This window comes from Tasmannia lanceolata, unplaced genomic scaffold (assembly GCF_043159265.1).
Source record: "Tasmannia lanceolata isolate RefF3 unplaced genomic scaffold, GAP_Taslan_0.1 ptg000008l, whole genome shotgun sequence".
Classification (NCBI taxonomy): domain Eukaryota; kingdom Viridiplantae; phylum Streptophyta; class Magnoliopsida; order Canellales; family Winteraceae; genus Tasmannia; species Tasmannia lanceolata.
The window spans coordinates 24,752,649-24,768,871 of record NW_027518685.1 but is presented as its reverse complement, the minus strand read 5'-3'; the positions used below and the strand labels follow the sequence as shown (position 1 = coordinate 24,768,871).

General features: G+C 38.0%; 1 protein-coding gene across 2 annotated transcripts; it reads left to right on the top strand.

Annotated features, from left to right (window-relative positions):
- Positions 1-10,054: 10,054 nt before the first annotated feature.
- Positions 10,055-15,738, top strand: LOC143884938 (protein NRT1/ PTR FAMILY 7.3-like). Of its 2 annotated transcripts, none has more exons than XM_077388812.1 (5): positions 10,055-10,218; positions 11,074-11,227; positions 12,155-12,372; positions 12,502-13,055; positions 14,361-15,738. In XM_077388812.1, the coding sequence occupies exons 1-5, from the start codon at positions 10,192-10,194 to the stop codon at positions 15,232-15,234; spliced, it is 1,827 nt and encodes a 608-aa protein (XP_077244927.1). In that variant the 5' UTR covers positions 10,055-10,191; the 3' UTR covers positions 15,235-15,738. The 2 variants fall into 2 exon arrangements, with proteins under 2 accessions (XP_077244927.1, XP_077244926.1); XM_077388811.1 differs by having other exon boundaries at positions 11,071-11,227.
- Positions 15,739-16,223: the final 485 nt, after the last annotated feature.

Sequence of the window (16,223 nt, the reverse complement as noted above, 5' to 3'; positions counted from 1 at the left end):
TTACTCAAGGGATGTTCATTCAACATGGGACCTAGACCATATGGTTCGCCTCAAGAGTTTCTACATGATCAACAGTCTGGAATGCAAAATACATGTCCCCATGCGGGATAAAAAATCGATCATTGGTATTATTAATCTCACTCCGCGGATCTCCCTACTCACTCTCCAATAAATATTGGGTTTTACATGACCTACTTTCTAAACTATCAAATGTGAGAATTTATATGATGGGTGGCCGTGAAAACACGTGAAGTCTGAAAAAAGTAGGTACAGCCCACTTTTTCTGATGATCCAAACCGTTCATATGTTTGGGCACAACGTAAATAGGCTGTGCCCCAAAAATCATTTCCATTGGATCATCCTAACCCTCCGATCTGAACTGATCTGAAAATGGAGATTCCAAAAATCATTTATAGGATCTTCTAAAGATCGTAGGGTTAGGATCATCTTATGGAAATAATTTTTGGGTCACAATCTATTTACGCTGTGCCCAAATAGATGAACGGTTTGGATCATAGAAAAAAGTGTGCCGTACCTACTTTTTTCAAACTTCACGTGCTTTCAGGGCCACTCATCGTATAAATTATCATCAAATGTAATGCGTAGTACATTTTAAAACCAAAGTATCACTATCATCCCTTGTTTATGAACACTTCATTTTCACTTCCCAAACTACTCTCTCATAAGTCATATCTAATGCGCAGTCGCTCTTACACAATAGACGTTTTCCCTAGTAAAAAAAGGGATATTTTATATTGTGTAAGCCCTTGTGGTCCCCTATTTTTTCAAGAAGCACTGTACGGACAGCATCGATGATCCGAAAGTCCATGTGATGGAACACAGCGTAAATAGGTTGCGTCCCAAAACTCATTCCTATAGGATGCTCCTACCCCTCCGATTAGGTTGTCTCAAAAACTCATTTCTATAAGAAACAACCTAATCGGAGGGCTAGGAGCATCCTATATAAATGAGTTTTGGGACGCAACCTATTTACGCTGTGTTCCATCACATGGACTTTTGGATCATCCTATAGTGCGGTCCGTACAGTATTTCTTGAAAAAATACAGGACTATTTACACCGTATAAAAACTTGTAAAAAATATTCAAATATATCACTTCACATGTTGACTTTTTCTTAAATTTAAGAATAAAAGTTACATAGGAATTCAAAATTTATTTATTCCGTACAAAAAGTCATACATTTTAAAATGAAGAGAACTGTCTATTAATATATTATTAAAAATGAAGGCATCCCTTCAAAATAATTTTTCAATTCGTATAAATATAGAATTTTTTTTCTTCCCATTGAGTTTCCTACCGTTCCCTCCTTTCAAGGCAATATAGTGTGTGTGTTCTCAAGGCCACCGGGTTGTTTGAGTGCACATCTCCAGAGCGGAATTATTTTATCCAAGAGGCATATCTTGGAGACTTATTTGCACCGTCAATCCATCGAATGTAGGGGCGATACTATTGGAAAATTTGTTGAGGGTACTGTTGATGATAGAAAACAGAAACTTATTGCTTCAAGGCGTGATATCACTTTCCTTAAGACAAGATTCGCCCCCACTAGTAGTGTGCAAAGGGGATCCGCGAATTGCCTTCAAGATACAATGAAGCCTAGTAGGGAAGCCCTACTAATGTTTGATGACGCGTAGCACTAGTGGAATCAAACCCGAAATCCAGATTTTAGCTTATAAACCCATGTAACCAAGCCGCCCCATAATAGTTTAGTGTGTGAGGATTGGGTTAAGGATTGACATTTATCTTATAATCTCACGTGCTTGTTGCTTATATTGGAAGATAGTTTCTTTCGAATATATATGCAAATAACCAAGCCATCATCATGTGACTTATGTTGTTTACTATTTCCATTGTGTATTCTCCAAATAGATCATTTCATCTTTTGGGTTAGACTTGGGTGAGACCCAACTTATTTTGGTTTGGATTCGGGCTTGAAATTTTATACATGGTATTCCCCAAGTTACTCTACTCGAGAACACACATCTGATCGGACAGTGATGCAAAATCAGTCACTAGATCCCATCACCTCGTCTGAACTAAATGCAAGTGGGAGCCATTTCCAAGCACTGCCCCACCTATCCTCATTGCTGTCTACATATGAACCCACAAGTCGCATCTTAATTTATTCCATACTGACATAAGATGGGATCCACTCAAACCTTTGATTATGCAAAAAGCTCAAAATTATTAAGTAGGTAGTCACTTTTCCAAAATGCTTATGAACATTGAATTTTTTTAAATTCTCAGTCTTCCAATAATTTTGCTATATTCCCCTTTTAATACTTGCCTAAAATGCTTCATGAAATATTCTTTTGAAATTCTCAGAACATAAGAGCATCCAATGCATCAATAATTCAGTAAAATCGTGCCCAAGTGGATTTAGGAATGTGGTAAGGTAAGGATGAAAAGATTACGTCCAGTATCTGATTTTCTTTTTCAGAGAAGGCATCATTAAATTTTTACCATATTTTCATGTCTTAATGGATTTTTTCATGAGCAGGTGCTTGAATGAATATGTTTTATAGACTGTATCTCTTCCATTTTCGAAGGAATTTTGTTAAAGAACTACTTCTTTTTGCTTGTTCTTGCACTCTTGGTGGTATATTCGAAGGCATATCTTTTCACTAGTTTGATGAGTTTAACAATTTGGTTTATGAAGGAGAAAAGCAGAAGGGGGAGAGAAAGTCATCCCAAGGTTCTAAGTCTCAGAGAAGCTGAGATTCCTAGCTCGAAATCTTTCACACAAGGTGACATAAAGAACAAAGTATATTCGGCGGCAACAAGTAGCACTCACTCATCTTTTTTTTTATTTTTTTCATTGTTCTAGAAGGGGCTTAGTGGGAAAACAAGTAAGTTCTTTCAATTTTTAGCACTGGCAAAAATAATTAAACGAATGCTAAAGTAAAGGGCATCCTTGCAAAAATCAGCCATGAGGGTGCCCCTATTGGATCCATGCTATTGCATTTATTATTCTTTTACTTTTACACTTTTCAGTGCTATTATAAATGCCCCTTGGTGATGTGGATCTAATGGTTTTTGCCTGGCTGGCAACCGGCCCCAGCCAAACACTCCAATGATAAACCAAATTGTGCTCCTCGAACAAGATAGAAACTCCAATGATGAACCAAATTGTGCTCCTCGAACAAGATAGAACGGTAAACACCCTAGGGCCGTTTGGATCGGATACGCAGATTTTAGAATCTTGTATTTCCTCAAAATTGTAGTTGGGAGGTGAGATAAGAAAGAGGCCATACATCATTTTCTGATTTCTCGCCCTTCTTCCTAACAGCAAGAGGGCAGGAGATCGTCCCATGTTTCCTGGTTTTAAAAATCTCAAGATGGGGGGAGATTTCTAAAACCTGGATTTCTTACTTAAAATCCAAGAAATGCTGTCAGGACAGCACACAGCAACTTGATCGTGAACCCTCTTATACATTGTTTTCATACTAAAATCTCGATTCTAAAACCCGTGTATCCAAACGCTCCCCTAAAGACTCAAGAGAGAAAATTTTTCCAAGGAGACGAGCAGAACTACCAAGAAAAGTAAATTTATCTAAAAATTACCCAAGGCACCGCCTATGGATGGTGCATCCAATCAAACCTGGGGCAGAGGCACATATAGCATGAGGGTGGCCATGCACCCCCCCCCCCCCCCCCCCCCCGCGCTCACCACACGCACCCACGCCAACAAATTGCAAAAGCCCTTTTATAGTTTATGGCCTTACATGCATGCTTGGCTAGTTTAGTGGCTTTACATGTATGCTTAGTGGCCACGGCCCCCAATGACCAATTCATGCAAGTGTGAATTAGTCCCCCCCCCCCCCCCCTCTCCCCCGCAAGTGTAAATTCTTGGCTCAGCCCCTGAATCAAACCCCACATCACATGGACGACGCGCCTGCGGGAATCTCCCTTTTGATAGGCGATGGTAGCCTCCAACTAACCATTGCCTATCTGGCCTGAAAAGCACAGAGTAAAGCATTTATCCCGCGCATTAGGGTTGCAACTTGGATTGGGTTTTCCCAGCCCATATCGGCTCGACCCGAAAAAAACATGTTCCGGGTTTAGGAATCTCGAATTTTTTATTACAAAAAAATTAACTGACCCGACTCGAGTTTTTGTGTCTTCCACAAATGATAAAATGATAAAAGGAAAGAAAAGAGAAGGATGGTGATTGATCATATGATAAGTGGTTTCTTGAATGAAACTTGGCATTGATGCTTATTGATATTTACTTTTCAGCCATTATGAAATTGTACTAAGTTCTTCTGGTAGAACTAGATACTTTAGTAATTTACACAAATGATTGGATCCATTAACCAGTCATTAACCCTAGTGTATCTCTACATATAGGGGCTGGAGGCAACAAACTTGGTATTCCAAACTAGATACCTTTGGTGTAATGCTTCAAGCCAACCTCTTGCTTGACCTAATTCCTCTAACATGATATGATTAGAACTTATTGATGGTGATGATGGATATGGGTATTTATTTAACAAAAAAGAGTTGATTTGCTCTAGTTAAAAAGATCTTAAAGTCTGACATGGGTTCATTGAATTTATAAGGGTTCTTGTAATCCAATCTATCAAGCCCATGGTACTTCATTTCCAACTAAAATTCTTTTATCATGTAACCATGTACGGTATACTGTTTTTTTACAATTTACAAGCGAGTGAGGCAAAATAAAAAGAGATCAAAGAGAATTATTAGTCAATATGACAATTTACAAGGGTAGACACTTGACTCGTCGATAAAACCTAAAAGAGATTAAAGAAAACAATTGTCAAGCAATTTGTACTTATTGTGCATATACCTAGAATGAAGAAAACCGGGACCGACCCGAGACGGGTAGGGTCTGGTTTAGGAATCCTGACCAGACCTGAGATAGCTTCTCAGGTAGGGTAGGGTTATGGAAAACCTGACTCACCCGACTGAAGTTGCAACCCTACCTCACAGGTATAACGCCTACACATGCGCATCTTTATGGTTAATGCAATATAACTTAGCATTAGTCAGTTCATTTCACTTTGTTAGCCCAGACGAAGGGTACGAGTATAGTCGTCCCCTTCTAGCTCTGGCCTCATAAGGGTTTTAGACAGGTGACCCTCGTCAAAGATCCCATTCCCCACGCTTGATGTTTCACAAGTTTAGCCCACACAACCTGTTAGAAGTGCAACGCTCCCTCTAGAACTTAACGGAGGAAGGGTCCGAACGCTCCGTCTAGACCTCAATGGAGGAAGAGTCCTCACCATAATCAATAAGCCCAGATACTTTTCATTGACACCCTCCCCGTTTAGCTCACCCCATGTGACACCCGTTCACCTCCAAAACGAATTTGTTTCCAACTCACATGTGGAACAGGCTCACCTTCAAAACGCATTTGTTTCATATTGCTTGTGGATTCGTTTTCTAATTAAAGGGATTTTCTGTACAATTTCGCGGCTATCTTTTGCAAGAGAGAACAGCCACACAGGCTCACTTTTTAGGAGCATTTGTATTATTCGTTTAATTTACCTGAAGTGGTTGTTCTCTCTTGCAAAAGTGAGCTGAGAAATGGCTTTCCGCGAAATTGCCTAGCAAATCCCATATGTAAAAGATTAATTATTTTGAGTTTACTCACAATTTTCCAACAACAACATATGATGTGAGAATTAGAGCTATGTCAAACAGAAACATAGAGCATTACTTATAATTTTAAAGGATGATGTCCCCCTCTATGTGTCAAAGTAGATCTTCTCGAAGATTTCGTATCACACAAAAGCATGTGCATTTAGTGGCATAATTCCACTATCAATCCTTACTGAACCATGGCGAACACAAATGGAAGAAAATGGTTAGGGAAGATCTTAAGAAACCCTGATCAAATTTGGCACTTTTCTATCCAAGTAAGGTATCATTTCAACTTGTGGTGCTGATTTCACCCAAAAAAGAATGGACAAAAAGATGCCTAGATTGTACTGTCAGGCCCCTGTATCTAGTGTTTCATGTGGTCAGACTCACCTTTTAGATTAAGATAAGTCTTAATCAAGGTCATGATCCATTCCAAATCGTCACCGCCTTCCTGATATTATTATCAGCATTTTATGACATAATGCACCATAAAAGCTCTTTTTCTTTCGACGTTAAATGGTCATAAAACAGATTTTAAGTGAAAGATGAATAGCTTTGGCGTATCGTTTTTAAAAATTATTTTCCAAAATTAAAAAAAAATCCCAAATTTTCTGAACCATGAATAACTTTTTCCCTCAGATCAAAGTGGCATGCTTATAGAGCAAGTGGAAGGAAAATAGCCACATAATTTGTTTCAACTGTGATATAGGGATCCAGTCTCTAAACAATGATTCCTAATGCGGGCACCTTAGAGGGGCAACCAATTATGTACTAGTAACGTGTTGATGATGCTGCTCGACGATTTAACGAGAACTTTCGAAAAAAAAAAAAAAACTTAAGGATCTTTCATGTTTGTCTCAATCAAATCTCGGTCGCCTGGACATGATCCATCTGATGTTCAAGCTTTTCCGCGAAGTGGGATATGACATGTTTGTTAGAAAAAGATTTGCAGTTTTTATAAAAGGAAAACACTTTTAAAACAGTTATCGGTTATGGAAATAAAAATGGCGGATGGGAAATTGACCAAAACACTTCTATATAAAGCTCCTAAATGGGCCTAAAACAAATTTTACGCCAATTTTTCCAGTTAAAATGGGTGTATTTACGTCAAAAAACATGGCGTAAGACCTTCGTCCAATGCCATGATGGCTTGGTGGAGAGACCCTAGTTGGCATTTGTCACGCCGATGGTGGTTAATTTTTACTTTGAAAATTTACCACTGAAATAGGGGTATTTTTGTATTTGGCGGAACCCAGATTTTGCCTGACCATGGAGGCTTTTTTGCATGCTTTTATTTATTTATAGAGATACAGATTTATCAGCATTGGAATATCTACTTCTCAAATAGTGGAACCGAGGTTTACACTAGCCGAAGATCCACAACCAAATTAGAAGAACAAACACCAACAAGAATAATAAGAAGAAGCCTTCAAAACATCAAGAAAATAGGGTAAGTTGGCACTTTGCTTCACATCACAAGCATGCACACAATAAAGCTTCAATGGAGATCTTCCTAGCGGAGATTCTCTCCAAAAATCACGCCAAAATAGTAGTAAATGAAGATCGGCTTAGTTAATAGTATAGGGAAGTGCATTTGGTGGGGTCAGAAATAGTGGAGACCTAATTGCTTAGAGAAGTGGTGATGGGTTTAGAGTTTTAAAAAAGTGTTTGAATTTGAAATAGGATGGAAGTAGGAAGATTTGAGGAAAGCATGTAGCAAATATGTGTGACTAAAGGGTGTGCAAAAAAAACAAAGTGACCAAAATACCCTTGGACACAAGATTACAATTTTGTCCTCAGTACATCTCTCTCTCTCCAAAAAAAAAAAAGCTTCCAAAACTTCACTTTATAATTTAACATTTTTTTACCAAAATGGGGTTCCCATTTGCTTGCAGCTCTTTTAATTTTATAAAAATATGAGAAAATCAAAGGTTCGAGACACGGCTCCTACAGTACTCATAGGCGGCCATGGTCCCAATGAGTAAAGAAGATCTTCCATTCTTCTTATTATATAGATATATTAACATGGGTGATGATAAATTCGCACCCCTTGTGGGATAATTGTCACTCCTTTAACGTGAACTGATGTTGCATTTTCCTTAGGGCGTGCGACTTTATCATCTCCCTATTAACATTCAAGAAGGTGAGGCACACAAATTCCAGGTTAGATGCATAGGCTGCGTTTGATAAGCCGTGTATCAACAGAATACGAGCACTTGCTTCTCACGACCCCACTTACTAAAGTCATGGCCTCCAAAAAAGCTTACTCTGTGATTGTAAGTTTCACGTAACACTTGGTATTTTTTGTTTCCTTATTTTGTTGAAGACAGAAAAAACTGAGGAAGTCTTTCTTATGTCTAGAAATAAGAAAAATGAGAGGATTCACTCCCGTCTTTCCTTTTCATGTTTCTCTTCGCCGTAAATCTAACAAACAACAATTATAGTTAATTTGAGATTTTATATGGTGTACGCCAGCATACTCCAGTGTTTTTCCAAAAAGTATTGTACAGCCCACAGCATAGGATGATCCAAACCGTCCATTTGATGGGCCACAACGTAAATAGGTTTTGCCCCAAAAATCATTTCCATAGAATGACCCCAATCTTCTGATCTATTAATTTTCTCCACCTATGGAACGACTAGGATGCTATGGAAATGATTTTTGGGGTACAACCTACTTACGTTGTGGCAGGAGGACTAGGATGCTATGGAAATGATTTTTGGGGTACAACCTATTTAAGTATTTATGTTGTGGCGCATCAAATGAAAGGTTTGGATCATCCTATGGTGGGCCGTATAGTACTTTTTGAAAAATACCGGACTATAAGGTTATAAAATCTCAATTTTCAGACTCGTCACGACTCATGAGTGATTTAGATTTCATCTCAAATTAGTTCCTTATACCATATATCAAACCAAGAACTATCACGGATAAGAAGTTGGTGACAAAGATTTTACTGTTTCTATGAGTTTGTGTTACAGAAACACTAAATTAGCACTATCTATGGTTATGGTTATGCTTAAAAATGAAGGAAAAAAAAATTACTGCCATTTTTATGTTGAAAGAAACGAAGACAAAGATGAAATTTTTTAGGTTTGGTAAACCATTATTTTAGGTAAAAAAACAACCCATGTTCTATGGCTGTGTTTTTCATGTTCCTGGCAAAAAATTGCACTGAAATTTTTTCAAATGAAAAAGCAGTATCCATTTTATGAGTTTTTATATACATTTGACAACAATGACAATAAAAAAAGTAACCTCTCTTTTTAGGTGAAATTTTATCAGATAAATTCTTTTCATCAAAGAAAAAACAACCCATGTTCTGTAATCTGGGATTTTTATAGACAAAATAATGAAATCCTTGGAATAAACCGAGGGATTATTTTATATGTACAGTACTCCATATTCCATGGAATCCTGTGCTAAATAATTGAAAGAAAAGGAGGGAAAAGAATGATGTTTGATGCAAGAATGAAAATTTTCTTGAAAGAATAATATCCTTGTAACAGCTGATTTTGCACTAGAAATGACCACTTGAGTAAATTCTATCCAAGTTTAATTATCCTTCATTGTAGTCTAAAAATCTGGAATTATAGGAAAATAATGGAATTTCAGATTTGGCTTATAAGCATGGACCAACACTCTCTCTCTCGATCTCCTCTTAGATGGGCATGGCCCACAAAAGTTGTACAGATGAGATGATCCTAACCATTCAATCAATGGAATCATTTGGGACACAACCCACATAAATTTTTGGCTGATCATCCAAAGAAACGGCACATTGATTGGACGGTCGGGATCAATGGACATCGTGCAATGATATCAGTGTTACGGGTAGTTTATACGCTAATTTCGATGTATACACAAGTTATTTTAACCAGAAAACTTATGAAATATGAGAAATGGAGGTTATTTGTTTACTTTTCTTCTTCAACAACACTAGAGTCATAAGACCCATGACCACTAAGGATTCATGGAAGTGAAATTTATAGCCAGCAGTAGGGATAATTATACACCGAATTTCCATGTATACACAAGATATTACCATCAGAAAAACTAAATGAAATGTGAGAAATGGAGGGTATTCTTTTTTCTTTTCTTTTTTTGCACCACAGAAAAAGACCACTAGGGATTCAGGAAAATGAATATTTTTAGTATTTTTTTCCTTTTTACTGTTCTTTTTTAACGACACTTAGAATTCAAAGTTGTGCACATGTTTCATTCTCAAGCCAACCGAACATATAGGCAATTGGGATAAATGAAAGGGAGCCCTTTAAGCTTCAATCCATCCGCGCAACATAAAACAAAATGAAATACTACTTTAGATACTTTGGCCATGTGGACCTCCCCTCTTTCCACATATCAAAATCTCAACCGTTCATTTAACCGTTTCTCCCCTATATATTTGCCCCTCATGTTCTTCTTGCTTCTCTAACTTCGTCCTCTTTCTCCATCACCCTATCTTATCTTCTTCCAACAGTTGCCTGATTACTCATATTCTTCAGAATTCTATATATTTTCCCTTGCATAAGTATCCCAAAGAAGCATTACCAAAAGCATCAATGGCAAACTTTGAGGAGTCTAAGAGGGTTAGTAATGGCTAAATGAAAACATAGTCATTTTCTTGCTTTCTTTCTTCGCTTATATGATGAAATATAAGACTTAGAAATACTATTTCTCATCGTAATTTGAACTTTTATTGTATTAATCTGTTATTTAAACTTGCATTAGCCACTGATACAGACACTGATGCTTTACCCGTGATCACTGATGGATTGCATGTCTCTTCCACTTTGGAAACTGAAACGCTTTTGTACTTTTGTGTGATAGGAAATGATAGATTTTTTTAGACACTAATGATTATTCATGTTCTTGTTTATGGGTTTTTAAGAAACTGCATTAACAAGTTGATTTGTTTATGGGTTTTTAAGAAATTGCATTAACAAGTTGATTTGCTTATGGGTTATTAAGAAATTGCATTAACAAGTTGATTTGTTTATGGGTTTTTAAGAAATTACATTAACAAGTTGAAGAACTTGCCGCATGAGGTTCAGATTAGTGGATTATTCATGTTCTTGTCTATGGGTTTTTAAGAAATTGCATTAACAAGTTGATTTGCTTATGGCTTTGTAAGAAATTGCATTAACAAGTTGAATTGTTTATGGGCTTTAAGTAATTGCATTAAGAAGTTGATTTGTGTGTGGGTTCTTAAGATATTGCAGTACAAGTTGAATTGTTTATGGGCTTTTAAGTAATTGCATTAAGACGTTGATTTGTTTCTGGGTTTTTAAGAAATTGCATAAACAAGTTGAATTGTTTATGGGTTTCGAAGAGATTGCATTAGCAAGTTGATTTTTAATGAGTTTTTATGAAATTGCATTAAGAAGTTGAATTGTTTATGGGTTTTAAGAAATTACATTAACAAGTTGAAAAACTTGCAGCAGGAGGTTCAGGTTAGTGGATTTGGAGATATGAATACCAAAGAAGGAAAATTGGTTTTAGAAGAAGAATACACACTAGATGGATCTGTGGATATACATGGACGCCCTGCTATCAAAGGAAGAAGTGGAGGTTGGGAAGCTGGATTTTTCTTACTAGGTACAAAAATCAGAAAACCATTCATTTGCTCTGTTTGTTTTTTTTTTTTTTTTCATAACAATCAGCAAAAGATGATGGGTTTCTCTGCATGGACTCAGAGTAAGGAAAATATCATACAATGCACATGATATCCGCACTCCCCTCTTTATTTGGCAATTCAATAGCCAGCTAATAGAGGCCAAAGAACCTATCAAGAGCCAACTAAAACAGCAATTAATATACTGAGGAGTGTCATTACAAACGAGTGGATTTCCCTTCCTACTTCCAAGCGATGCATCTTTTCCTTTTTATTCGTCTTTTGTGTCCCTCATTATTTATGGCAAGAAGCTTCTAGTTCCCCCAATACTTAATGCATAAGACAAAAGAAAAGGGAAGTTTTTGTCATTCCCCATAGAAATTAGGCTGCATTTGTTCTCCGATGACAAAATAAGTGTTAGAATATATCAGAGCACTGATTAGGGGTCATTATATTCAATCAAGATTTGTGAAAATAATCCTTTCATGCTGACATGCTCAGAAAGAGAAACCACATTAGAGAGAGAGAGAGATTTTATCCATAGTTTCAAAACTACCCTGCCCCGAGTTGACTCTCTTTTAACTTGGCCGTGTTTTGCTCTACATAGTCAATCAAAAACTCCTTTTGACTTGCTGAGTTCTGACCGCATCAATTGAATACTTAGCCACGTCAACCGAGTATTCTACTGAGTCGTGCACAGTTGGCTAGGATTTTCTTTGGCCGCATTTTGACCCATATCCGGGTTTTGAAACACTGATCTTATCTAAGTGGTTTTTGTCATGTTCTCTCTCCTGTCACGAGAGAGAGAGAGAGAGAGAGAGAGAGAGAGAGAGAGAGAGAGAGAGAGAGAGAGAGAGAGATTTTACTCTATTATCTAAGTGGGTTTTTGTTGGTGGTTTTATATATTTCAGTGAATCAAGGTCTGGCCACTCTTGCCTTCTTTGGAGTGGGAGTGAATCTGGTGCTGTTTTTGACAAGGGTTTTGCAGCAAGACAATGCAAACGCGGCCAACAACGTGAGCAAATGGACGGGAACTGTTTACCTCTTCTCTCTAGTTGGTGCCTTTGTTAGTGATTCCTACTGGGGAAGATACAAGACTTGTGCTATTTTTCAAGCCATCTTCGTACTAGTAAGAAACCCTCCAAGATTGTATAAAAAATAACAGAAAAAACTCCATTTTATGCAGTTATAGTCAGCGTATACACTGCATAAGTGGGACCCACCTGATATTGTGTTTTGTTTTGTTGAAATGTGGCAGGGTTTGGTATTGCTATCTATATCATCTTACCTTTTCTTGGTCAAGCCTTCTGGCTGTGGGGACAGATTATCTCTCTGTGGGCCCCATTCCAACTTAGAGATTGGTATATTTTACATGGCTATTTACCTGATTGCACTGGGAAATGGAGGATATCAACCTAATATTGCCACCTTTGGGGCAGATCAGTTTGATGAGGAGGATCCAAAGGAAGGGTACTCCAAAGTGGCCTTTTTCAGTTATTTTTACTTGGCTTTGAACCTTGGCTCTCTCTTTTCCAACTCCATTTTAGCCTATTTTGAGGATGGGGGTATGTGGGCCCTAGGGTTTTGGGTGTCTGCTGGGTCTGCTTTTATGGCCTTGGTTTTGTTCCTAGGTGGGACTTCTAGGTATAGGCACTTCAAGCCAGCAGGCAACCCTTTCCCTAGGGTTTGCCAAGTGGTCTTCGCTGCGATGTACAAATGGAGGCTTGACGTTTTGCCAAGTGGCGACAAACTATACGAGGTTGATAGGAAGATATGTGGAGGCAAAAAGATACCCCACACGGAGGAATTCAGGTAATTTTGGAGGCTGGTTTAGAATCAAATACCCTTTCTAATCTAATCTGTGCATAGATCAATTAGCCTAACAAGCACGGTCAGGATTTGATCCTAACGATCAATCTTGGGTCCCACATGGCATGTGTGATGGAAAAGTTGATCCGGTGGAGTTTAGCTTCTATTGGTGGAACCTTGAACTTAAGGATGACTTAAAATTAAGGTGGTGAGCCGATGGCAATAGGTAACCCAAGAGATCAATGGACCAATTATGCACACGTGGCATGTGGGGGGGGCCAAGGTTAACCGTTCAGTGGATAGGATTGTTCTTACAAGGAGATGATATTGACACCCATATCAAGAATTAGTTCAGAGAGCTTGTTCACTTCAGCAACGCTTCTTATTCTCTCCCAACTAAACACGCAGAAACTGAACATTGAGAATCGAATTTTCAAATTCTATTTTTCAGTTTTTCTCATTCACAACACCTAAAAAAGTAATTGATGACCTAAGAATCGGTGACCTATCATACATTGTGATGTGAATTTATAGGAAAAGAATTATAACAGTGATAGTTAGGATAGCACTTTCCTTCAGAGTTAATGAGGAGCATTTTATAGTTAGATATAAAATTAAGGGCAGTGACAAATCGACCCCCATATAGGGCAGTGCTTAGAGAGAGAGAGAGAGAGAGATGGTCCTAACAAATAAAATATCACTCACCCATTAGTCTCTAAAAATGCCTCCAATCGCCCCTCTCTCCGTGTTGCCTTGTGAGCTACCGTCGAAGTTCAATTTGACCCACTCCATTTAGACGCCACTATTGATCTCATCTTCATCTAAAATATGATCACCTTCCAATTTTTTAGGATTTGTCCCACTATAGCAAGGTGAGTCATTGCCCTTCCCACTTCATTCACCTCTCTATTGGTCTTTGAATATTCGGTTGTCTCTCTCCTTCTATACTAAAATTATACAATGGTCAAATTTTCTTCCCTTGGGACCTCCATGTTCTTGTGTACATGTTTTACTAGCTAAGTTGGTTTGATAACCAAACATCACACTGGGAGTTGAACCCACATTTTAATCTAGTGAACATTTGCAATCACCAATCTACCTTTCCTCATTGAGGAAAAAAGGTTTGCTGCCTCACATGATCACATAGCCAACAAGATTTTTTCTTGTAAATACATTAAAATCTGATTACATAATTTGAATTCCATTTAATAGAGATGGACTGTGCTTTATTTCTTATATAATGATCAAATCATTAATGTTCAAAGTGTTATACAATGTTCATATTCTTATGTGTTTTATAATGTTCAGGTTCTTGGATAGAGCAGCTGTAATCAGGCCTGAAGACTTCACCCATGAGAATAAGACTCTTCACATTAATCCATGGCGCCTATGCACTATAACCCAAGTAGAAGAAGTGAAATGCATACTGAGACTTCTCCCAATTTGGCTATGCACTATAATCTACTCAGTAGTCTTCACTCAGATGGCTTCCCTCTTCGTCGAACAAGGAGCCGCCATGAAAACTACCGTCTCAAACTTCCGAATTCCCGCTGCAAGTATGTCCTCCTTCGACATCCTCGCCGTTGCAGCTTTAATCCTAATCTGCCGCCGATTCCTCAATCCACTAGTCAGTAGACTAAGAAAGACAAACCCAAAAGGACTCACAGAGCTTGAAAGAATGGGAGTTGGGCTCATTTTCGCTGTTATGGCAATGATTTCTGCGGGAACTGTGGAGATTTACAGGCTCAGATATGCATGTGATGACTGTAAGCATCCTAGCACTCTCAGTATTTTATGGCAGATACCTCAATATGCACTGGTAGGAGTTTCTGAGGTGTTTATGTATGTGGGTCAGTTGGAGTTCTTCAATGGGCAGGCACCTGATGGGTTGAAGAGCTTTGGTAGTGCTCTTTGTATGACCTCTATTTCTCTTGGGAATTATGTGAGTAGCTTGATTGTGACTTTAGTTATGAAGGTTACTACAACAGATGGTAGACCTGGTTGGATACCAGGAAACCTTAATGAGGGCCATCTCCATAGGTTTTACTTCCTCTTAGCTGTTTTAACCAGCGTAGATTTTGTCGTCTATGTGGCATGCGCCAAGTGTTACAGGAGTATAAAGTTTGAGGGGAAATCCGGCATTGACGATAATGAAGAGGATGGTGTGGTTGTGAAGGTTTAATCTAGTTATTGGGGAGCATCAAATTGAGATTAAGGGATGGTTTAGGTAGGGGAATCAAAGCTTGGGTTGCACCATCACGTGTATCACAAACAAGGGCTACTTATATGGCTAAATAGGAGCCACACATTTTCACCCCTAAACAGTAGATGTTAGAAATAGAACAAGAGAGAAAAAACAGACTAGCAAAAAGTATAAATCTTTTAAACATTTTTATATCATTTTCTTCATCCTCTGTGTGGGGTTGGAAGGTGAGATCTATGATGAGAGGTGGGTGTGTGGAAAAGCGCTTTTGGGTCTTTGTTCAGACACTCCCCCAATGTTTGGTTCTAACATACTATTCATGAAATCTGATAGGCAGATCAAGTGGGTGTTCAAGATGTAGAGATAAATTGGATTGGACTGCTGTTGATTGTCCCTTTTTCCAGTTATCTTGTCTCAATGTATGCATTTATGTATGTATAGACAAAACATGGAGTATTTAACGACAGTCTTTTCCATCTTAAATTATTATGATATCATTGAATTGTTAGCTTTATTTAATTCAAAATTAATGCGGAACTTACCTCCGGCCATGGCGATTAGAATAAAAGATCATGAATCCCTCGCTTTAGCAAACCACGAACACGATCTCCATTGCGCACGAACAAGAGAAGAGAGATCTTCTAATCTTAAGAAGACCTTAGGGCTCGATCGATGGAATTGCAGGCACAATTTTGCTCTCACATTAGGGACCCTCTTTTTAAATGGAACTTTAGCTATACGTATGAGTGTTGTTCCCATATAATACAACCCATATTTATAGAATTTAGGATCACACGTATGCGTCCTTCCAGACATCAAACACTTGTGTTTTTAACAACTTATAAAACACTTGAGATTTATCTTCCAAGACTCCTTTATGAACACAACTATTGTGAATAGAAGAACTAACGTTTTCTCTTATATGTGGGTCCCACCAATGTGGGCCATATAAAATGCCAACATTCTCC